Source organism: Heptranchias perlo, unplaced genomic scaffold, assembly GCF_035084215.1.
Source record: "Heptranchias perlo isolate sHepPer1 unplaced genomic scaffold, sHepPer1.hap1 HAP1_SCAFFOLD_593, whole genome shotgun sequence".
NCBI lineage: Eukaryota > Metazoa > Chordata > Chondrichthyes > Hexanchiformes > Hexanchidae > Heptranchias > Heptranchias perlo.
In genome coordinates this window covers 7,501-32,079 of record NW_027139616.1, presented here as the reverse complement: position 1 = coordinate 32,079, position 24,579 = coordinate 7,501, and the positions used below count along the sequence as shown (strand labels likewise).

Sequence of the window (24,579 nt, the reverse complement as noted above, 5' to 3'; positions counted from 1 at the left end):
TGTATCTCACCCTGTACCTGCCCTGGGAGTGTTTGACGGGACAGTGTAGAGGGAGCTTTACTCTGTATCTAACCCTGTACCTGCCCTGGGAGTGTTTGACGGGACAGTTTAGAGGGAGCTTTACTCTGTATCTAACCCTGTACCTGCCCTGGGAGTGTTTGACGGGACAGTGTAGAGGGAGCTTTACTCTGTATCTAACCCTGTACCTGCCCTGGGAGTGTTTGACGGGACAGTGTAGAGGGAGCTTTCCTCTGTATCTAACCCTGTACCTGCCCTGGGAGTGTTTGACGGGACAGTGTAGAGGGAGCTTTACTCTGTATCTAACCCTGTACCTGCCCTGGGAGTGTTTGACGGGACAGTGTCGAGGGAGCTTTACCCTGTTTCTAACCCTGTACCTGACCCTGGGAGTGTTTGATGGGCAGTGTGGAGGGAGCTTTACTTTGTATCTAACCCTGTACCTGCCCTGGGAGTGTTTGATGGGCAGTGTGGAGGGAGCTTTACTTTGTATCTAACCCTGTACATGCCCTGGGAGTGTTTGATGGGCAGTGTGGAGGGAGCTTTACTTTGTATCTAACCCTGTACATGCCCTGGGAGTGTTTGATCGGCTAGTTTAGAGGGAGCTTTACTCTGTATCTAACCCTGTACCTGCCCTGGGAGTGTTTGATGGGACAGTGTAGAGGGAGCTTTACTCTGTTTCTAACCCTGTACCTGCCCTGGGAGTGTTTGATGGGACAGTGTAGAGGGAGCTTTACCCTGTTTCTAACTCTGTACCTGCCCTGGGAGTGTTTGATGGGACAGTGTTGAGGGAGCTTTACTCTGGATTTAACCCTGTACCTGCCCTGGGAGTGTTTGATGGGACAGTGTAGAGGGAGCTTTACTCTGTATCGAACCCTGTACCTGCCCTGGGAGTGTTTGATGGGCCAGTGTAGATGGAGCTTTACTCTGTATCTAACCCTGTACCTGCCCTGGGAGTGTTTGATGGGACAGTGTAGAGGGAGCTTTACTCTGTATCTAACCCTGTACCTGCCCTGGGAGTGTTTGATGGGACAGTGTAGAGGGAGCTTTACTCTGTATGTAACCCAGTACCTGCCCTGGGAGTGTTTGATGGGACAGTGTAGAGGGAGCTTTACTCTGTATCTAACCCGGCACCTGCCCTGGGAGTGTTTGATGGGACAGTGCAGAGTGAGCTTTACTCTGTATCTAACCCTGTACCTGCCCTGGGAGTGTTTGATGGGACAGTGTAGAGGGAGCTTTACTCTGTATCTAACCCTGTACCTGCCCTGGGAGTGTTTGATGGGACAGTGTAGAGGGAGCTTTACTCTGTATCTAACCCGACTCCTGCCCTGGGAGTGTTTGATGGGACAGTGTAGAGTGAGCTTTACTCTGTATCTAACCCTGTACCTGCCCTGGGAGTGTTTGACGGGACAGTGTAGATGGAGCTTTACTCTGTATCTAACCCTGTCCCTGCCCTGGGAGTGTTCGATGGGACAGTGTAGATGGAGCTTTACTCTGTATCTAACCCTGTACCTGCCCTGGGAGTGTTTGATGGGACAGTGTAGCGGGAGCTTTACTCTGTATCTAACCCTGTACCTGCTCTGGGAGTGTTTGATGGGACAGTGTAGAGGGAGCTTTACTCTGTGTCCAACCCTGTACCTGCCCTGGGAGTGTTTGACGGGACAGTGTAGATGGAGCTTTACTCTGTATCTAACCCTGTCCCTGCCCTGGGAGTGTTCGATGGGACAGTGTAGATGGAGCTTTACTCTGTATCTAACCCTGTACCTGCCCTGGGAGTGTTCGATGGGACAGTGTAGATGGAGCTTTACTCTGTATCTAACCCTGTACCTGCCCTGGGAGTGTTTGATGGGACAGTGTAGAGTGAGCTTTCCTCTGTATCTAACCCTGTACCTGCGCTGGGAGTGTTTGATGGGACAGTGTAGAGTGAGCTTTACTCTGCATCTAATTTTGTAGCTGCCATTGGAGTGTTTGATGTGACAGTGCAGAGTGACCTTTACTCTGTATCTAACCCTGTCCCTGCCCTGGGAGTGTTTGATGGGACAGTGGAGAGGGAGCTTTCCTCTGTATCTAACCCTGTACCTGCCCTGGGAGTGTTTGATGGGACAGTGTAGAGGGAGCTTTACTCTGTATCTAACCCTGTACCTGCCCTGGGAGTGTTTGACGGGACAGTGTAGAGGGAGCTTTACTCTGTATCTAACTCTGTACCTGCCCTGGGAGTTTTTGATGGGACAGTGTAGAGGGAGCTTTACTCTGTATCTAACCCTGGACCTGCCCTGGGAGTGTTTGATTGGACAGTATAGAGGGAGCTTTACTCTGTATCTAACCCTGTACCTGCCCTGGGAGTGTTTGACGGGACAGTGTAGAGGGAGCTTTGCTCTGTATCTAACCCTGCACCTGCCATGGGAGTGTTAGATGGGACAGTGTAGAGGGAGCTTTACTCTGTATCTAACCCTGCACCTGCCCTGGGAGTGTTTGACGGGACAGTGTAGAGGGAGCTTTACTCTGTATCTAACCCTGCACCTGCCCTGGGAGTGTTTGATGGGACTGTGTAGAGGGAGCTTTACTCTGTATCTAACCCTGTACCTGCCCTGGGAGTGTTTGATGCGACAGTGTAGAGGGAGCTTTACTCTGTATGTGACCCAGTACCTGCCCTGGGAGTGTTTGATGGGACAGTGTAGAGGGAGCTTTACTCTGTATCCAACCCGGCACCTGCCCTGGGAGTGTTTGATTGGACAGTGTATAGTGAGCTTTCCTCTGTATCTAACCCTGTACCTGCCCTGGGAGTGTTTGATGGGACAGTGTAGAGGGAGCTTTACTCTGCATCTAATTTTGTAGCTGCCATTGGAGTGTTTGATGTGACAGTGTAGAGTGAGCATTACTCTGTATCTAACCCTGTCCCTGCCCTGGGAGTGTTTGATGGGACAGTGTAGAGGGAGCTTTACTCTGTACGTTACCCTGCACCTGCCCTTGGAGTGCTTGACGGGACAGTGTAGAGGGAGCTTCACTCTGTGACTAAGCCTGTACCTGCCATAGGAGTGTTTGACGGGAAAATGTCGAGGGAGCTTTACTCTGTATCTAACCGTGTTCCTGCCCTGGGAGTGTTTGACGGGACAGTGTAGAGGGAGCTTTACTCTGTATCTAACCGTGTTCCTGCCCTGGGAGTGTTTGACGGGACAGTGCAGAGGGAGCTTTGCTCTGTATCTAACCCTGTACCTGCCCTGGGAGTGTTTGATGGGACAGTGTAGAGGGAGCTTAACTCTGTACCTATCAGTGTACGTGCCCTGGGAGTGTTTGACGGGACAGTGCAGAGGGAGCTTTACTCTGTATCGATCCCTGTACCTGCCCTGGGAGTGTTTGACGGGACAGTGCAGAGGGAGCTTTACCCTGTTTCTAACCCTGTACGTGCCCTGGGAGTGTTTGATGGGCTAGTTTTGAGGGAGCTTTACTCTGTATCTAACCCTTTACCTGCCCTGGGAGTGTTTGACGGGACAGTGTTGAAGGAGCTTTACTCTGTATCTAACCCTGTACCTGCCCTGGGAGTGTTTGATGGGACAGTGTAGAGGGAGCTTTACTCTGTATCTAATCCTGTCCCTGCCCTGGGAGTGTTTGATGTGACAGTGTAGAGGGAGCTTTACTCTGTATCTAACCTTGTACCTGCCCTGGGAGTGTTTGATGTGACAGTGTAGAGGGAGCTTTACTCTGTATCTAACCCTGTACCTGCCCCGGGAGTGTTTGATGGGACAGTGTAGAGGGAGCTTTACTCTGTATCTAACTCTGTACCTGCCCTGGGAGTTTTTGATGGGACAGTGTAGAGGGAGCTTTACTCTGTATCTAACCCTGTACCTGCCCTGGGAGTGTTTGATTGGACAGTATAGAGGGAGCTTTACTCTGTATCTAACCCTGTACCTGCCCTCGGAGTGTTTGACGGGACAGTGTAGAGGGAGCTTTGCTCTGTATCTAACCCTGCACCTGCCATGGGAGAGTTAGATGGGACAGTGTAGAGGGAGCTTTACTCTGTATCTAACCCTGCACCTGCCCTGGGAGTGTTTGACGGGACAGTGTAGAGGGAGCTTTACTCTGTATCTAACCCTGCACCTGCCCTGGGAGTGTTTGATGGGACTGTGTAGAGGGAGCTTTACTCTGTATCTAACCCTGTACCTGCCCTGGGAGTGTTTGATGGGACAGTGTAGAGGGAGCTTTACTCTGTATGTAACCCAGTACCTGCCCTGGGAGTGTTTGATGGGACAGTGTAGAGGGAGCTTTACTCTGTATCTAACCCGGCACCTGCCCTGGGAGTGTTTGATGGGACAGTGTAGAATGAGCTTTCCTCTGTATCTAACCCTGTAGCTGCCCTGGGAGTGTTTGATGGGACAGTGTAGAGGGAGCTTTACTCTGCATCTAATTTTGTAGCTGCCATTGGAGTGTTTGATGTGACAGTGTAGAGGGAGCTTTACTCTGTATCTAACCCTGTACCTGCCCTGGGAGTGTTTGATGGGACAGTGCAGAGGGAGCTTTACTCTGCATCTAACCCTGTGCCTGCCCTGGGAGTGTTTGATGGGACAGTGTAGCGGGAGCTTTACTCTGTATCTAACCCTGTACCTGCTCTGGGAGTGTTTGACGGGACAGTGTAGAGGGAGCTTTACTCTGTATCTAACCCTGTACCTGCCCTGGGAGTGTTTGACGGGACAGTGTAGAGGGAGCTTTACTCTGTGTCCAACCCCGTACCTGCCCTGGGAGTGTTTGATGGGACAGTGTAGAGGGAGCTTTACTCTGTATCTAACCCTGTACCTGCCCTGGGAATGTTTGATGGGACAGTGTAGAGGGAGCTTTACTCTGTATCTAACCCTGTACCTGCCCTGGGAATGTTTGATGGGACAGTGTAGAGGGAGATTTACTCTGTACCTATCCGTGTACCTGCCCTGGGAGTGTTTGACGGGACAGTGTAGAGGGAGCTTTGCTCTGTATCTAACCCTGCACCTGCCCTGGGAGTGTTTGATGGGACAGTGTAGAGGGAGCTTTACACTGTACCTATCCGTGTACCTGCCCTGGGAGTGTTTGACGGGACAGTGTAGAGGGAGCTTTACTCTGTATCTATCCCTGTACCTGCCCTGGGAGTGTTTGATGGGACATTCTGGAGGGAGCTTTACTCTGTATCTAACCCTGTACCTGCCCTGGGAGTGTTTGACGGGACGGTGTAGAGGGAGCTTTACTCTGTATCTAACCCTGTACCTGCCCTGGGAGTGTTTGATGGGACAGTGTAGAGGGAGCTTTACTCTGTATCTAACCCTGTACCTGCCCTGGGAGTGTTTGATGGGACATTCTGGAGGGAGCTTTACTCTGTATCTCACCCTGTACCTGCCCTGGGAGTGTTTGACGGGACAGTGTAGAGGGAGCTTTACTCTGTATCTAACCCTGTACCTGCCCTGGGAGTGTTTGACGGGACAGTTTAGAGGGAGCTTTACTCTGTATCTAACCCTGTACCTGCCCTGGGAGTGTTTGACGGGACAGTGTAGAGGGAGCTTTACTCTGTATCTAACCCTGTACCTGCCCTGGGAGTGTTTGACGGGACAGTGTAGAGGGAGCTTTCCTCTGTATCTAACCCTGTACCTGCCCTGGGAGTGTTTGACGGGACAGTGTAGAGGGAGCTTTACTCTGTATCTAACCCTGTACCTGCCCTGGGAGTGTTTGACGGGACAGTGTCGAGGGAGCTTTACCCTGTTTCTAACCCTGTACGTGCCCTGGGAGTGTTTGATGGGCAGTGTGGAGGGAGCTTTACTTTGTATCTAACCCTGTACATGCCCTGGGAGTGTTTGATCGGCTAGTTTAGAGGGAGCTTTACTCTGTATCTAACCCTGTACCTGCCCTGGGAGTGTTTGATGGGACAGTGTAGAGGGAGCTTTACTCTGTTTCTAACCCTGTACCTGCCCTGGGAGTGTTTGATGGGACAGTGTAGAGGGAGCTTTACCCTGTTTCTAACTCTGTACCTGCCCTGGGAGTGTTTGATGGGACAGTGTTGAGGGAGCTTTACTCTGGATTTAACCCTGTACCTGCCCTGGGAGTGTTTGATGGGACAGTGTAGAGGGAGCTTTACTCTGTATCGAACCCTGTACCTGCCCTGGGAGTGTTTGATGGGCCAGTGTAGATGGAGCTTTACTCTGTATCTAACCCTGTACCTGCCCTGGGAGTGTTTGATGGGACAGTGTAGAGGGAGCTTTACTCTGTATCTAACCCTGTACCTGCCCTGGGAGTGTTTGATGGGACAGTGTAGAGGGAGCTTTACTCTGTATGTAACCCAGTACCTGCCCTGGGAGTGTTTGATGGGACAGTGTAGAGGGAGCTTTACTCTGTATCTAACCCGGCACCTGCCCTGGGAGTGTTTGATGGGACAGTGCAGAGTGAGCTTTACTCTGTATCTAACCCTGTACCTGCCCTGGGAGTGTTTGATGGGACAGTGTAGAGGGAGCTTTACTCTGTATCTAACCCTGTACCTGCCCTGGGAGTGTTTGATGGGACAGTGTAGAGGGAGCTTTACTCTGTATCTAACCCGACTCCTGCCCTGGGAGTGTTTGATGGGACAGTGTAGAGTGAGCTTTACTCTGTATCTAACCCTGTACCTGCCCTGGGAGTGTTTGACGGGACAGTGTAGATGGAGCTTTACTCTGTATCTAACCCTGTCCCTGCCCTGGGAGTGTTCGATGGGACAGTGTAGATGGAGCTTTACTCTGTATCTAACCCTGTACCTGCCCTGGGAGTGTTTGATGGGACAGTGTAGCGGGAGCTTTACTCTGTATCTAACCCTGTACCTGCTCTGGGAGTGTTTGATGGGACAGTGTAGAGGGAGCTTTACTCTGTGTCCAACCCTGTACCTGCCCTGGGAGTGTTTGACGGGACAGTGTAGATGGAGCTTTACTCTGTATCTAACCCTGTCCCTGCCCTGGGAGTGTTCGATGGGACAGTGTAGATGGAGCTTTACTCTGTATCTAACCCTGTACCTGCCCTGGGAGTGTTTGATGGGACAGTGTAGCGGGAGCTTTACTCTGTATCTAACCCTGTACCTGCTCTGGGAGTGTTTGATGGGACAGTGTAGAGGGAGCTTTACTCTGTGTCCAACCCTGCACCTGCCCTGGGAGTGTTTGACAGGACAGTGTAGAGGGAGCTTTACTCTGTATCTAACCCTGTCCCTGCCCTGGGAGTGTTTGATGGGACAGTGTAGAGGGAGCTTTACTCTGTATCTAACCCTGTACCTGCCCCTGGGAGTGTTTGATGGGACAGTGTAGATGGAGCTTTACTCTGTATCTAACCCTGTACCTGCCCTGGGAGTGTTTGATGGGACATTCTGGAGGGAGCTTTACTCTGTATCTAACCCTGTACCTGCCCTGGGAGTGTTTGATGGGACAGTGTAGAGGGAGCTTTACTCTGTATCTAACCCTGTACCTGCCCTGGGAATGTTTGATGGGACAGTGTAGAGGGAGCTTTACTCTGTATCTAACCCTGTACCTGCCCTGGGAGTGTTTGATGGGACAGTGTAGAGGGAGCTTTACTCTGTATCTAACCCTGTACCTGCCCTGGGAGTGTTTGACGGGACAGTGTGGAGGGAGCTTTACTCTGTATCTAACCCTGTAGCTGCCCTGGGAGTGTTTGATGGGACAGTGTAGAGGGAGCTTTACTCTGTATCTAACCCTGTACCTGCCCTGGGAGTGTTTGATGGGACAGTGTAGAGGGAGCTTTACTCTGTATCTAACCCTGTACCTGCCCTGGGAATGTTTGATGGGACAGTGTAGAGGGAGCTTTACTCCGTATCTAACCCTGTACCTGCCCTGGGAATGTTTGATGGGACAGTGTGGAGGGAGCTTTACTCTGTATCTAACCCTGTACCTGCCCCTGGGAGTGTTTGATGGGACAGTGTAGATGGAGCTTTACTCTGTATCGAACCCTGTACCTGCCCTGGGAGTGTTTGATGGGACAGTGTAGAGGGAGCTTTACTCTGTATCTAACCCTGTACCTGCCCTGGGAGTGTTTGATGGGACAGTGTAGAGGGAGCTTTACTCTGTATCTAACCCTGTACCTGCCCTGGGAATGTTTGATGGGACAGTGTAGAGGGAGCTTTACTCTGTATCTAACCCTGTACCTGCCCTGGGAATGTTTGATGGGACAGTGTGGAGGGAGCTTTACTCTGTATCTAACCCTGTACCTGCCCTGGGAGTGTTTGACGGGACAGTGTGGAGGGAGCTTTACTCTGTATCTAACCCTGTAGCTGCCCTGGGAGTGTTTGATGGGACAGTGTAGAGGGAGCTTTACTCTGTATCTAACCCTGTACCTGCCCTGGGAGTGTTTGATGGGACAGTGTAGAGGGAGCTTTACTCTGTATCTAACCCTGTACCTGCCCTGGGAATGTTTGATGGGACAGTGTAGAGGGAGCTTTACTCTGTATCTAACCCTGTACCTGCCCTGGGAATGTTTGATGGGACAGTGTGGAGGGAGCTTTACTCTGTATTAACCCTGTACCTGCCCTGGGAGTGTTTGACGGGACAGTGTGGAGGGAGCTTTACTCTGTATCTAACCCTGTAGCTGCCCTGGGAGTGTTTGATGGGACAGTGTAGAGGGGGCTTTACTCTGTATCTAACCCTGTCGCTGCCCTGGGAGTGTTTGATGGGACAGTGCAGAGGGAGCTTTACTCTGTATCTAAACCTGTACCTGCCCTGGGAGTGTTTGATGGGACAGTGTGGAGGGAGCTTTACTCTGTATCTAACCCTGTAGCTGCCCTGGGAGTGTTTGATGGGACAGTGTAGAGGGAGCTTTACCCTGTTTCTAACCCTGTACGTGCCCTGGGAGTGTTTGATGGGACAGTGTAGAGGGAGCTTTACTTTGTATCTAACCCTGTACATGCCCTGGGAGTGTTTGATGGGACAGTGTAGAGGGAGCTTTACCCTGTTTCTAACCCTGTACCTGCCCTGGGAGTGTTTGATAGGACAGTGTAGAGGGAGCTTTACCCTGTTTCTAACTCTGTACCTGCCCTGGGAGTGTTTGATGGGACAGTGTTGAGGGAGCTTTACTCTGGATTTAACCCTGTACCTGCCCTGGGAGTGTTTGATGGGACAGTGTAGAGGGAGCTTTACTCTGTATCTAACCCTGTACCTGCCCTGGGAGTGTTTGATGGGACAGTGTGGAGGGAGCTTTACTCTGTATCTAACCCTGTACCTGCCCTGGGAGTGTTTGACGGGACAGTGTGGAGGGAGCTTTACTCTGTATCTAACCCTGTACCTGCCCTGGGAGTGTTTGATGGGACAGTGTAGAGGGGGCTTTACTCTGTATCTAACCCTGTAGCTGCCCTGGGAGTGTTTGATGGGACAGTGCAGAGGGAGCTTTACTCTGTATCTAAACCTGTACCTGCCCTGGGAGTGTTTGATGGGACAGTGTGGAGGGAGCTTTACTCTGTATCTAACCCTGTAGCTGCCCTGGGAGTGTTTGATGGGACAGTGTAGAGGGAGCTTTACCCTGTTTCTAACCCTGTACGTGCCCTGGGAGTGTTTGATGGGACAGTGTAGAGGGAGCTTTACTTTGTATCTAACCCTGTACATGCCCTGGGAGTGTTTGATGGGACAGTGTAGAGGGAGCTTTACCCTGTTTCTAACCCTGTACCTGCCCTGGGAGTGTTTGATAGGATAGTGTAGAGGGAGCTTTACCCTGTTTCTAACTCTGTACCTGCCCTGGGAGTGTTTGATGGGACAGTGTTGAGGGAGCTTTACTCTGGATTTAACCCTGTACCTGCCCTGGGAGTGTTTGATGGGACAGTGTAGAGGGAGCTTTACTCTGTATCTAACCCTGTACCTGCCCTGGGAGTGTTTGATGGGACAGTGTAGAGGGAGCTTTACTTTGTATCTAACCCTGTACATGCCCTGGGAGTATTTGATGTGACAGTGCAGAGGGCGCTTGACTCTGTATCTAACCCTGTACCTGCCCTGGGAGTGTTTGATGGGACAGTGTAGAGAGAGCTTTACTCTGTATCTAACTCTGTACCTGCCCTGGGAGTTTGTGATGGGACAGTGTCGAGGGAGCTTCACTCTGTATCAAACCCTGTACCTGCCCTGGGAGTGTTTGATCGGACAGTGTAGAGGGAGCTTTACTCTGTATCTAACCCTGCACCTGCCCTCGGAGTGTTTGATTGGACAGTGCAGAGGGAGCTTTACTCTGTATCTAACCCTGTACCTGACCCTGGGAGTGTTTGATTGGACAGTGTAGAGGGAGCTTTACTCTGTATCTAACCCTGTACCTGACCCTGGGAGTGTTTGATGGGACAGTGTAGAGGGAGCTTTACTCTGTATCTAACCCTGTCCCTGCCCTGGGAGTGTTTGATGGGACAGTGTAGAGGGAGCTTTACTCTGTATCTAACCCTGCACCTGCCCTGGGAGTGTTTGATGGGACAGTGTAGAGGGAGCTTTACTCTGTATCTAACCCGGCACCTGCCCTGGGAGTGTTTGATGGGACAGTGTAGAGTGAGCTTTACTCTGTATCTAACCCTGTACCTGCCCTGGGAGTGTTTGACGGGACAGTGTAGATGGAGCTTTACTCTGTATCTAACCCTGTCCCTGCCCTGGGAGTGTTCGATGGGACAGTGTAGATGGAGCTTTACTCTGTATCTAACCCTGTACCGGCCCTGGGAGTGTTTGATGGGACAGTGTAGCGGGAGCTATACTCTGTATCTAACCCTGTACCTGCTCTGGGAGTGTTTGATGGGACAGTGTAGAGGGAGCTTTACTCTGTGTCCAACCCTGTACCTGCCCTGGGAGTGTTTGACGGGACAGTGTAGATGGAGCTTTACTCTGTATCTCACCCTGTCCCTGCCCTGGGAGTGTTCGATGGGACAGTGTAGATGGAGCTTTACTCTGTATCTAACCCTGTACCTGCCCTGGGAGTGTTTGATGGGACAGTGTAGCTGGAGCTTTACTCTGTATCTAACCCTGTACCTGCTCTGGGAGTGTTTGATGGGACAGTGTAGAGGGAGCTTTACTCTGTGTCCAACCCTGCACCTGCCCTGGGAGTGTTTGACAGGACAGTGTAGAGGGAGCTTTACTCTGTATCTCACCCTGTCTCTGCCCTGGGAGTGTTTGATGGGACAGTGTAGAGGGAGCTTTACTCTGTATCTAACCCTGTACCTGCCCTGGGAATGTTTGATGGGACAGTGTAGAGGGAGCTTTACTCTGTATCTAACCCTGTACCTGCCCTGGGAGTGTTTGATGGGACAGTGTAGAGGGAGCTTTACTCTGTATCTAACCCTGTACCTGCCCTGGGAATGTTTGATGGGACAGTGTAGAGGGAGCTTTACTCTGTATCTAACCCTGCACCTGCCCTGGGAGTGTTTGATGGGACAGTGTAGAGGGAGCTTTACTCTGTATCTAACCCTGTACCTGCCCTGGGAATGTTTGATGGGACAGTGTAGAGGGAGATTTACTCTGTATCTAACCCTGTACCTGCCCTGGGAATGTTTGATGGGACAGTGTGGAGGGAGCTTTACTCTGTATCTAACCCTGTACCTGCCCTGGGAGTGTTTGACGGGACAGTGTGGAGGGAGCTTTACTCTGTATCTAACCCTGCAGCTGCCCTGGGAGTGTTTGATGGGACAGTGTAGAGGGGGCTTTACTCTGTATCTAACCCTGTAGCTGCCCTGGGAGTGTTTGATGGGACAGTGCAGAGGGAGCTTTACTCTGTATCTAAACCTGTACCTGCCCTGGGAGTGTTTGATGGGACAGTGTAGAGGGAGCTTTACTCTGTATCTAACCCTGTACCTGCCCTGGGAGTGTTTGATGGGACAGTGTAGAGGGAGCTTTACTCTGTATCTAACCCTGTACCTGCCCTGGGAGTGTTTGATGGGACAGTGTAGAGGGAGCTTTACTCTGTATCTAACCCTGCACCTGCCCTGGGAATGTTTGATGGGACAGTGTGGAGGGAGCTTTACTCTGTATCTAACCCTGTACCTGCCCTGGGAGTGTTTGACGGGACAGTGTGGAGGGAGCTTTACTCTGTATCTAACCCTGTAGCTGCCCTGGGAGTGTTTGATGGGACAGTGTAGAGGGGGCTTTACTCTGTATCTAACCCTGTCGCTGCCCTGGGAGTGTTTGATGGGACAGTGCAGAGGGAGCTTTACTCTGTATCTAACCCTGTACCTGCCCTGGGAGTGTTTGATGGGACAGTGCAGAGGGAGCTTTACTCTGTATCTAACCCTGTACCTGCCCTGGGAGTGTTTGATGGGACAGTGTAGAGGGAGCTTTACTCTGTATCTAACCCTGTACCTGCCCTGGGAGTGTTTGACGGGACAGTGTAGAGGGAGCTTTACTCTGTATCTAACCCTGTACCTGCCCTGGGAGTGTTTGATGGGACAGTGTAGAGGGAGCTTTACTCTGTATCTAACCCTGTACCTGCCCTGGGAGTGTTTGACGGGACAGTGTAGAGGGAGCTTTACTCTGTATCTAACCCTGTACCTGCCCTGTGAGTGTTTGATGGGACAGTGTAGAGGGAGCTTTACTCTGTATCTAACCCTGTACCTGCCCTGGGAGTGTTTGATGGGACAGTGTAGAGGGAGCTTTACTCTGTATCTAACCCTGTACCTGCCCTGGGAATGTTTGATGGGACAGTGTGGAGGGAGCTTTACTCTGTATCTAACCCTGTACCTGCCCTGGGAGTGTTTGACGGGACAGTGTGGAGGGAGCTTTACTCTGTATCTAACCCTGTAGCTGCCCTGGGAGTGTTTGATGGGACAGTGTAGAGGGGGCTTTACTCTGTATCTAACCCTGTACCTGCCCTGGGAGTGTTTGATGGGACAGTGCAGAGGGAGCTTTACTCTGTATCTAACCCTGTACCTGCCCTGGGAGTGTTTGATGGGACAGTGTAGAGGGAGCTTTACTCTGTATCTAACCCTGTACCTGCCCTGGGAGTGTTTGATGGGACAGTGTAGAGGGAGCTTTACTCTGTATCTAACCCTGTACCTGCCCTGGGAGTGTTTGATGGGACAGTGTAGAGGGAGCTTTACTCTGTATCGAACCCTGTACCTGCCCTGGGAATGTTTGATGGGACAGTGTAGAGGGAGCTTTACTCTGTATCTAACCCTGTACCTGCCCTGGGAATGTTTGATGGGACAGTGTAGAGGGAGCTTTACTCTGTATCTCACCCTGTACCTGCCCTGGGAGTGTTTGATGGGACAGTGTAGAGGGAGCTTTACTCTGTATCTAACCCTGTACCTGCCCTGGGAGTGTTTGACGGGACAGTGTAGAGGGAGCTTTACTCTGTATCTAACCCTGTACCTGCCCTGGGAGTGTTTGACGGGACAGTGTAGAGGGAGCTTTACTCTGTATCTAACCCTGTACCTGCCCTGGGAGTGTTTGACGGGACAGTGTAGAGGGAGCTTTACTCTGTATCTAACCCTGCACCTGCCCTGGGAGTGTTTGATGGGACAGTGTAGAGGGAGCTTTACTCTGTATCTCACCCTGTCCCTGCCCTGGGAGTGTTTGATGGGACAGTGTAGAGGGAGCTTTCCTCTGTATCTAACCCTGTACCTGCCCTGGGAGTGTTTGATGGGACAGTGTAGAGGGAGCTTTACTCTGTATCTAACCCTGTACCTGAGCTGGGAGTGATTGATGGGACAGTGTAGAGGGAGCTTTACTCTGTATCTAACGCTGTACCTGCCCTGGGAGTGTTTGATGGGACAGTGTAGAGGGAGCTTTACTCTGTATCTAACGCTGTACCTGCCCTGGGAGTGTTTGATGGGACAGTGTAGAGGGAGCTTTACTCTGTATCTAACGCTGTACCTGCCCTGGGAGTGTTTGATGGGACAGTGTAGAGGGAGCTTTACTCTGTATCTAACCTTGTACCTGCCCTGGGAGTGTTTGATGGGACAGTGTAGAGGGAGCTTTACTCTGTATCTAACGCTGTACCTGCCCTGGGAGTGTTTGATGGGACATTGTAGAGGGAGCTTTACTCTGTATCTAACCTTGTACCTGCCCTGGGAGTGTTTGACGGGATAGTGTAGAGGGAGCTTTACTCTGTATCTAACGCTGTACCTGCCCTGGGAGTGTTTGATGGGACAGTGTAGAGGGAGCTTTACTCTGTATCTAACCTTGTACCTGCCCTGGGAGTGTTTGACGGGACAGTGCGGAGGGAGCTTTACTCTGTATCTAACCCTGTACCTGCCCTGGGAGTGTTTGACGGGACGGTGTAGAGGGAGCTTTACTCTGTATCTAACCCTGTACCTGCCCTGGGAGTGTTTGATGGGACAGTGTAGAGGGAGCTTTACTCTGTATCTAACCCTGTACCTGCCCTGGGAGTGTTTGATGGGACAGTGTAGAGGGAGCTTTACTCTGTATCTAACCCTGTACCTGCCCTGGGAGTGTTTGATGGGACAGTGTAGAGGGAGCTTTACTCTGTATCTAACCCTGCACCTGCCCTGGGAATGTTTGATGGGACAGTGTGGAGGGAGCTTTACTCTGTATCTAACCCTGTACCTGCCCTGGGAGTGTTTGACGGGACAGTGTGGAGGGAGCTTTACTCTGTATCTAACCCTGTAGCTGCCCTGGGAGTGTTTGATGGGACAGTGTAGAGGGGGCTTTACTCTGTATCTAACCCTGTCGCTGCCCTGGGAGTGTTTGATGGGACAGTGCAGAGGGAGCTTTACTCTGTATCTAACCCTGTACCTGCCCTGGGAGTGTTTGATGGGACAGTGCAGAGGGAGCTTTACTCTGTATCTAACCCTGTACCTGCCCTGGGAGTGTTTGATGGGACAGTGTAGAGGGAGCTTTACTCTGTATCTAACCCTGTACCTGCCCTGGGAGTGTTTGACGGGACAGTGTAGAGGGAGCTTTACTCTGTATCTAACCCTGTACCTGCCCTGGGAGTGTTTGATGGGACAGTGTAGAGGGAGCTTTACTCTGTATCTAACCCTGTACCTGCCCTGGGAGTGTTTGACGGGACAGTGTAGAGGGAGCTTTACTCTGTATCTAACCCTGTACCTGCCCTGTGAGTGTTTGATGGGACAGTGTAGAGGGAGCTTTACTCTGTATCTAACCCTGTACCTGCCCTGGGAGTGTTTGATGGGACAGTGTAGAGGGAGCTTTACTCTGTATCTAACCCTGTACCTGCCCTGGGAATGTTTGATGGGACAGTGTGGAGGGAGCTTTACTCTGTATCTAACCCTGTACCTGCCCTGGGAGTGTTTGACGGGACAGTGTGGAGGGAGCTTTACTCTGTATCTAACCCTGTAGCTGCCCTGGGAGTGTTTGATGGGACAGTGTAGAGGGGGCTTTACTCTGTATCTAACCCTGTACCTGCCCTGGGAGTGTTTGATGGGACAGTGCAGAGGGAGCTTTACTCTGTATCTAACCCTGTACCTGCCCTGGGAGTGTTTGATGGGACAGTGTAGAGGGAGCTTTACTCTGTATCTAACCCTGTACCTGCCCTGGGAGTGTTTGATGGGACAGTGTAGAGGGAGCTTTACTCTGTATCTAACCCTGTACCTGCCCTGGGAGTGTTTGATGGGACAGTGTAGAGGGAGCTTTACTCTGTATCGAACCCTGTACCTGCCCTGGGAATGTTTGATGGGACAGTGTAGAGGGAGCTTTACTCTGTATCTAACCCTGTACCTGCCCTGGGAATGTTTGATGGGACAGTGTAGAGGGAGCTTTACTCTGTATCTCACCCTGTACCTGCCCTGGGAGTGTTTGATGGGACAGTGTAGAGGGAGCTTTACTCTGTATCTAACCCTGTACCTGCCCTGGGAGTGTTTGACGGGACAGTGTAGAGGGAGCTTTACTCTGTATCTAACCCTGTACCTGCCCTGGGAGTGTTTGACGGGACAGTGTAGAGGGAGCTTTACTCTGTATCTAACCCTGTACCTGCCCTGGGAGTGTTTGACGGGACAGTGTAGAGGGAGCTTTACTCTGTATCTAACCCTGCACCTGCCCTGGGAGTGTTTGATGGGACAGTGTAGAGGGAGCTTTACTCTGTATCTCACCCTGTCCCTGCCCTGGGAGTGTTTGATGGGACAGTGTAGAGGGAGCTTTCCTCTGTATCTAACCCTGTACCTGCCCTGGGAGTGTTTGATGGGACAGTGTAGAGGGAGCTTTACTCTGTATCTAACCCTGTACCTGAGCTGGGAGTGATTGATGGGACAGTGTAGAGGGAGCTTTACTCTGTATCTAACGCTGTACCTGCCCTGGGAGTGTTTGATGGGACAGTGTAGAGGGAGCTTTACTCTGTATCTAACGCTGTACCTGCCCTGGGAGTGTTTGATGGGACAGTGTAGAGGGAGCTTTACTCTGTATCTAACGCTGTACCTGCCCTGGGAGTGTTTGATGGGACAGTGTAGAGGGAGCTTTACTCTGTATCTAACCTTGTACCTGCCCTGGGAGTGTTTGATGGGACAGTGTAGAGGGAGCTTTACTCTGTATCTAACGCTGTACCTGCCCTGGGAGTGTTTGATGGGACATTGTAGAGGGAGCTTTACTCTGTATCTAACCTTGTACCTGCCCTGGGAGTGTTTGACGGGATAGTGTAGAGGGAGCTTTACTCTGTATCTAACGCTGTACCTGCCCTGGGAGTGTTTGATGGGACAGTGTAGAGGGAGCTTTACTCTGTATCTGACCTTGTACCTGCCCTGGGAGTGTTTGACGGGACAGTGCGGAGGGAGCTTTACTCTGTATCTAACCCTGTACCTGCCCTGGGAGTGTTTGACGGGACGGTGTAGAGGGAGCTTTACTCTGTATCTAACCCTGTACCTGCCCTGGGAGTGTTTGATGGGACAGTGTAGAGGGAGCTTTACTCTGTATCTAACCCTGTACCTGCCCTGGGAGTGTTTGATGGGACAGTGTAGAGGGAGCTTTACTCTGTATCTAACCCTGTACCTGCCCTGTGAGTGTTTGATGGGACAGTGTAGAGGGAGCTTTACTCTGTATCTAACCCTGTACCTGCCCTGGGAATGTTTGATGGGACAGTGTAGAGGGAGCTTTACTCTGTATCTAACCCTGTACCTGCCCTGGGAATGTTTGATGGGACAGTGTGGAGGGAGCTTTACTCTGTATCTAACCCTGTACCTGCCCTGGGAGTGTTTGACGGGACAGTGTGGAGGGAGCTTTACTCTGTATCTAACTCTGTACCTGCCCTGGGAGTGTTTGATGGGACAGTGTAGAGGGAGCTTTACTCTGTATCTAACCCTGTACCTGCCCTGGGAGTGTTTGATGGGACAGTGTAGAGGGGGCTTTACTCTGTATCTAACCCTGTACCTGCCCTGGGAGTGTTTGATGGGACAGTGCAGAGGGAGCTTTACTCTGTATCTAACCCTGTACCTGCCCTGGGAGTGTTTGATGGGACAGTGTAGAGGGAGCTTTACTCTGTATCTAACCCTGTACCTGCCCTGGGAGTGTTTGATGGGACAGTGTAGAGGGAGCTTTACTCTGTATCTAACCCTGTACCTGCCCTGGGAGTGTTTGATGGGACAGTGTAGAGGGAGCTTTACTCTGTATCTAACCCTGTACCTGCCCTGGGAATGTTTGATGGGACAGTGTAGAGGGAGCTTTACTCTGTATCTAACCCTGCACCTGCCCTGGGAGTGTTTGATGGGACAGTGTAGAGGGAGCTTTACTCTGTATCTAACCCTGTACCTGCCCTGGGAGTGTTTGATGGGACAGTGTAGAGGGAGCTTTACTCTGTATCTCACCCTGTACCTGCCCTGGGAGTGTTTGATGGGACAGTGTAGAGGGAGCTTTACTCTGTATCTAACCCTGTACCTGCCCTGGGAGTGTTTGACGGGACAGTGTAGAGGGAGCTTTACTCTGTATCTAACCCTGTACCTGCCCTGGGAGTGTTTGATGGGACAGTGTAGAGGGAGCTTTGCTCTGTATCTAACCCTGTACCTGCCCTGGGAGTGTTTGACGGGACAGTGTAGAGGGAGCTTTACTCTGTATCTAACCCTGTACCTGCCCTGGGAGTGTTTGATGGGACAGTGTAGAGGGAGCTTTACTCTGTATCTAACCCTGTCCCTGCCCTGGGAGTGTTTGATGGGACAGTGTAGATGGAGCTTTACTCTGTATCTAACCCTGTACCTGCCCTGGGAGTGTTTGATGGGACAGTGTCGAGGGAGCTTTACTCTGTATCGAACCCTGTACCTGAGCTGGGAGTGATTGATGGGACAGTGTAGAGGGAGCTTTACTCTGTATCTAACGCTGTACCTGCCCTGGGAGTGTTTGATGGGACAGTGTAGAGGGAGCTTTACTCTGTATCTAACGCTGTACCTGCCCTGGGAGTGTTTGATGGGACAGTGTAGAGGGAGCTTTACTCTGTATCTAACGCTGTACCTGCCCTGGGAGTGTTTGATGGGACAGTTTAGAGGGAGCTTTACTCTGTATCTAACCTTGTACCTGCCCTGGGAGTGTTTGATGGGACAGTGTAGAGGAAGCTTTACTCTGTATCTAACCCTGTACCTGCCCTGGGAGTGTTTGACGGGACAGTGTAGAGGGAGCTTTACTCTGTATCTAACCCTGTACCTGCCCTGGGAGTGTTTGATGGGACAGTGTAGATGGAGCTTTACTCTGTATCTAACCCTGTACCTGCCCTGGGAGTGTTTGACGGGACAGTGTAGAGGGAGCTTTACTCTGTATCTAACCCTGTACCTGCCCTGGGAGTGTTTGATGGGACAGTGTAGAGGGAGCTTTACTCTGTATCTAACCCTGTCCCTGCCCTGGGAGTGTTTGATGGGACAGTGTAGAGGGAGCTTTACTCTGTATCTAACCCTGTACCTGCCCTGGGAGTGATTGATGGGACAGTGTAGAGGGAGCTTTACTCTGTATCTAACCTTGTACCTGCCCTGGGAGTGTTTGATGGGACAGTGTAGAGGGAGCTTTACTCTGTATCTAACCCTGTACCTGCCCTGGGAGTGTTTGACGGGACAGTGTAGAGGGAGCTTTACTCTGTATCTAACCCTGTACCTGCCCTGGGAGTGTTTGATGGGACAGTGTAGAGGGAGCTTTACTCTGTATCTAACCCTGTACCTGCCCTGGGAGTGTTTGACGGGACAGTGTAGATGGAGCTTTACTCTGTATCTAACCCTGTACCTGCCCTGGGAGTGTTTGACGGGACAGTGTAGAGGGAGCTTTACTCTGTATCTAACCTTCTACCTGCCCTGGGAGTGTTTGATGGGACAGTGTAGAGGGAGCTTTACTCTGTATCTAACCCTGTACCTGCCCTGGGAGTGTTTGATGGGACAGTGTCGAGGGAGCTTTACTCTGTATCGAACCCTGTACCTGAGCTGGGAGTGATTGATGGGACAGTGTAGAGGGAGCTTTACTCTGTATCTAACCCTGTACCTGCCCTGGGAGTGTTTGATGGGACAGTGTAGAGGGAGCTTTACTCTGTATCTAACGCTGTACCTGCCCTGGGAGTGTTTGATGGGACAGTGTAGAGGGAGCTTTACTCTGTATCTAACGCTGTACCTGCCCTGGGAGTGTTTGATGGGACAGTTTAGAGGGAGCTTTACTCTGTATCTAACCTTGTACCTGCCCTGGGAGTGTTTGATGGGACAGTGTAGAGGAAGCTTTACTCTGTATCTAACCCTGTACCTGCCCTGGGAGTGTTTGACGGGACAGTGTAGAGGGAGCTTTACTCTGTATCTAACCCTGTACCTGCCCTGGGAGTGTTTGATGGGACAGTGTAGATGGAGCTTTACTCTGTATCTAACCCTGTACCTGCCCTGGGAGTGTTTGACGGGACAGTGTAGAGGGAGCTTTACTCTGTATCTAACCCTGTACCTGCCCTGGGAGTGTTTGATGGGACAGTGTAGAGGGAGCTTTACTCTGTATCTAACCCTGTCCCTGCCCTGGGAGTGTTTGATGGGACAGTGTAGAGGGAGCTTTACTCTGTATCTAACCCTGTACCTGCCCTGGGAGTGATTGATGGGACAGTGTAGAGGGAGCTTTACTCTGTATCTAACCTTGTACCTGCCCTGGGAGTGTTTGATGGGACAGTGTAGAGGGAGCTTTACTCTGTATCTAACCCTGTACCTGCCCTGGGAGTGTTTGACGGGACAGTGTAGAGGGAGCTTTACTCTGTATCTAACCCTGTACCTGCCCTGGGAGTGTTTGATGGGACAGTGTAGAGGGAGCTTTACTCTGTATCTAACCCTGTACCTGCCCTGGGAGTGTTTGACGGGACAGTGTAGAGGGAGCTTTACTCTGTATCTAACCCTGTACCTGCCCTGGGAGTGTTTGACGGGACAGTGTAGAGTGAGCTTTACTCTGTATCTAACCCTGTACCTGCCCTGGGAGTGTTTGATGGGACAGTGTAGAGGGAACTTTACTCTGTATCTCACCCCGCCTTCTTTTGATTGACAGTGTTGTGTTACCCAATGATGCTCCTGCACCTTCCACGCCCGTCACCAATAAACGGATGACTCACTCCCATCGGATCAGCAGTGGTGAGTCTGTTCGTCGTGCGGTCCCTGTTGTAATGTGGGAAACGCAGCAGACAATTTGCGCACAGCAAGATCCCACAAACAGCAATGTGAGAATGACCCAGATCATCTGGTTTTTTTAGTGATGTTGGTCGAGGGATAAATATCGGCCCCAGGACACCGGGGAGAACTCCCCCCTGCTCTTCTTCCAATCGTGGCCGTGGGATCTTTTACACCCACCTGAGGGGGGCAGACGGGGCCCTCGGTTTAATGTCTCATCCGAAAGACGGCACCTCCGACAGTGCGGCGCTCCCTCAGTACTGACCCTCCGACAGTGCGGCGCTCCCTCAGTACCGACCCTCCGACAGTGCGGCGCTCCCTCAGTACCGACCCTCCGACAGTGCGGCGCTCCCTCAGTACTGACCCTCCGACGGTGCGGCGCTCCCTCAGTACCGACCCTCCGACAGTGCGGCGCTCCCTCAGTACTGACCCTCCGACAGTGCGGCGCTCCCTCAGTACTGACCCTCCGACAGTGCGGCGCTCCCTCAGTACTGACCCTCCCACAGTGCGGCGCTCCCTCAGTACTGACCCTCCGACAGTGCGGCGCTCCCTCAGTACCGACCCTCCGACAGTGCGGCGCTCCCTCAGTACTGACCCTCCGACAGTGCGGCGCTCCCTCAGTACTGACCCTCCGACAGTGCGGCGCTCCCTCAGTACTGACCCTCCGACAGTGCGGCGCTCCCTCAGTACCGACCCTCCGACAGTGCGGCACTCCCTCAGTACTGACCCTCCGACAGTGCGGCGCTCCCTCAGTACTGACCCTCCGATAGTGCGGCGCTCCCTCAGTACTGACCCTCCGACAGCGCGGCGCTCCCTCGGTACTGACCCTCCGATAGTGCGGCGCTCCCTCAGTACTGACCCTCCGACAGTGCGGCGCTCCCTCAGTACCGACCCTCCGACAGTGCGGCGCTCCCTCAGTACCGACCCTCCGACAGTGCGGCGCTCCCTCAGTACCGACCCTCCGACAGCGCGGCGCTCGCTCAGTACCGACCCTCCGACAGTGCGGCGCTCCCTCAGTACTGACCCTCCGACAGCGCGGCGCTCCCTCAGTACCGACCCTCCGACAGTGCGGCGCTCCCTCAGTACCGACCCTCCGACAGCGCGGCGCTCCCTCAGTACTGACCCTCCGACAGTGTGGCGCTCCCTCAGTACTGACCCTCCCACAGTGCGGCGCTCCCTCAGTACCGACCCTCCGACAGTGCAGCGCTCCCTCAGTACCGACCCTCCGACAGTGCGGCGCTCCCTCAGTACTGACCCTCCGATAGTGCGGCGCTCCCTCAGTACCGACCCTCCGACAGTGCGGCGCTCCCTCAGTCCCGACCCTCCGACAGTGCGGCGCTCCCTCAGTACTGACCCTCCGATAGTGCGGCGCTCCCTCAGTACTGACCCTCCGACAGTGCGGCGCTCCCTCAGTCCCGACCCTCCGATAGTGCGGCGCTCCCTCAGTACTGACCCTTCGACAGTGCGGCGCTCCCTCAGTACCGACCCTCCGACAGTGCGGGGCTCCCTCAGTACTGACCCTCCGACAGTGCGGCGCTCCCTCAGTACTGACCCTCCCACAGTGCGGCGCTCCCTCAGTACTGACCCTCCGACAGTGCGGCGCTCCCTCAGTACTGACCCTCCGACAGTGCGGCGCTCCCTCAGTATCGACCCTCCGACAGTGCGGCGCTCCCTCAGTACTGACCCTCCGACAGTGCTGCGCTCCCTCAGTACTGACCCTCCGACAGTGCGGCGCTCCCTCAGTACTGACCCTCCGACAGTGCGGCGCTCCCTCAGTACTGACCCTCCGATAGTGCGGCGCTCCCTCAGTACTGACCCTCCGATAGTGCGGCGCTCCCTCAGTACCGACCCTCCGACAGTGCGGCGCTCCCTCAGTCCCGACCCTTCGACAGTGCGGCGCTCCCTCAGTACCGACCCTCCGACAGTGCGGGGCTCCCTCAGTACTGACCCTCCGACAGTGCGGCGCTCCCTCAGTACTGACCCTCCGACAGTGCGGCGCTCCCTCAGTACCAACCCTCCGACAGAGCGGCGCTCCCTCAGTACTGACCCTCCGACAGTGCGGCGCTCCCTCAGTACCGACCCTCCCACAGTGCGGCGCTCCCTCAGTACCGACCCACCGACAGTGCGGCGCTCCCTCAATACCGACCCTCCGACAGTGCGGCGCTCCCTCAGTACCGACCCTCCGACAGTGCGGCGCTCCCTCAGTACTGACCCTCCGACAGTGCGGCGCTCCCTCAGTACCGACCCTCCGACAGTGCGGCGCTCCCTCAGTACCGACCCTCCGACAGTGCGGCGCTCCCTCAGTACAGACCCTCCGACAGTGCGGCGCTCCCTCAGTACCGACCCTCCGACAGTGCGGCGCTCCCTCAGTACTGACCCTCCGACAGTGCGGCGCTCCCTCAGTACTGACCCTCCGACAGTGCGGCGCTCCCTCAGTACTGACCCTCCGACAGTGCGGCGCTCCCTCAGTACTGACCCTCCGACAGTGCCGTGCTCCCTCAGAGCTGGCAACTGGGGAGTGTCGGCCTGGATTATGGGGCTTGTGACTTTGGAGTGTGTGTGGGGCTTGATGCCTCGACCTTCTGACTCGGAGGGGAGGGAGTGAGAGAGAGCGAGTCGCAGCTGAGATTTTGCGGCATTGACTTCAGCCCATGGAAGTCCAGAATTTCCTCGAAGATAACTCCTAACTCCCACTGGCCTCGCCAGTTTAAGGGGAATGGGACTGAGGGGGAGAGATCTTTCGGAGTGAGGGGCACAGGGGGCGATGGGGTGAATGGGGAAACTGAGGGGAATGGGACTGAGGGGAGAGATCTCTCAGAGAGAGGGGCACAGGGGGCATTGGAGTGAAAGGGGAAAGGTCAGGGGGAATGGGAGTGAGGGGAGAGATCTTTCAGAGAGAGGGCACAGGGAGCATTGGAGTGAAAGGGGAAAGGTCAGGGGGAATGGGAGTGAGGGGAGAGATCTTTCAGAGAGAGGGCACAGGGAGCATTGGAGTGAAAGGGGAAAGGTCAGGGGGAATGGGAGTGAGGGGAGAGATCTTTCAGGGAGAGGGGCACAGGGAGCATTGGGGTGAAAGGGGAAAGGTCAGGGGAATGGGAGTGAGGGGAGAGATCTTTCAGAGAGAGGGGCACAGGGAGCATTGGGGTGAAAGGGGAAAGGTCAGGGGAATGGGACGGAAGGGAGAGATCTTTCAGGGAGAGGGCACAGGGAGCATTGGAGTGAAAGGGGAAAGGTCAGGGGGAATGGGAGTGAGGGGAGAGATCTTTCAGAGAGAGGGGCACAGGGAGCATTGGGGTGAAAGGGGAAAGGTCAGGGGAATGGGAGTGAGGGGAGAGATCTTTCAGCGAGAGGGGCACAGGGAGCATTGGAGTGAAAGGGGAAAGGTCAGGGGGAATGGGAGTGAGGGGAGAGATCTTTCAGAGAGAGGGCACAGGGAGCATTGGAGTGAAAGGGGAAAGGTCAGGGGGAATGGGACTGAGGGGGAGAGATCTTTCGGAGAGAGGGGCACAGGGAGCATTGGGGTGAAAGGGGAAAGGTCAGGGGAATGGGACGGAAGGGAGAGATCTTTCAGGGAGAGGGCACAGGGAGCATTGGAGTGAAAGGGGAAAGGTCAGGGGGAATGGGAGTGAGGGGAGAGATCTTTCAGAGAGAGGGGCACAGGGAGCATTGGGGTGAAAGGGGAAAGGTCAGGGGAATGGGAGTGAGGGGAGAGATCTTTCAGAGAGAGGGGCACAGGGAGCATTGGAGTGAAAGGGGAAAGGTCAGGGGGAATGGGAGTGAGGGGAGAGATCTTTCAGGGAGAGGGGCACAGGGAGCATTGGAGTGAAAGGGGAAAGGTCAGGGGAATGGGACGGAAGGGAGAGATCTTTCAGGGAGAGGGCACAGGGGGCATTGGAGTGAAAGGGGAAAGGTCAGGGGGAATGGGAGTGAGGGGAGAGATCTTTCAGAGAGAGGGGCACAGGGGGCATTGGAGTGAAAGGGGAAAGGTCAGGGGAATGGGACGGAAGGGAGAGATCTTTCAGGGAGAGGGCACAGGGGGCATTGGAGTGAAAGGGGAAAGGTCAGGGGGAATGGGAGTG

The 24,579-nt window shown here is 53.3% G+C and overlaps 1 protein-coding gene across 1 annotated transcript in view; it reads left to right on the top strand.

Moving 5' to 3' along the window:
• LOC137316636 (linker for activation of T-cells family member 1-like) overlaps positions 1-24,579 on the top strand; it is a 128,303-nt gene that overhangs the window by 98,703 nt on the left and 5,021 nt on the right. Inside the window, exon 6 of the mRNA XM_067980479.1 lies at positions 20,382-20,464. Coding sequence (XP_067836580.1) covers positions 20,382-20,464 — 83 coding nt within the window. The remainder of the gene's footprint in view (positions 1-20,381; positions 20,465-24,579) is intronic.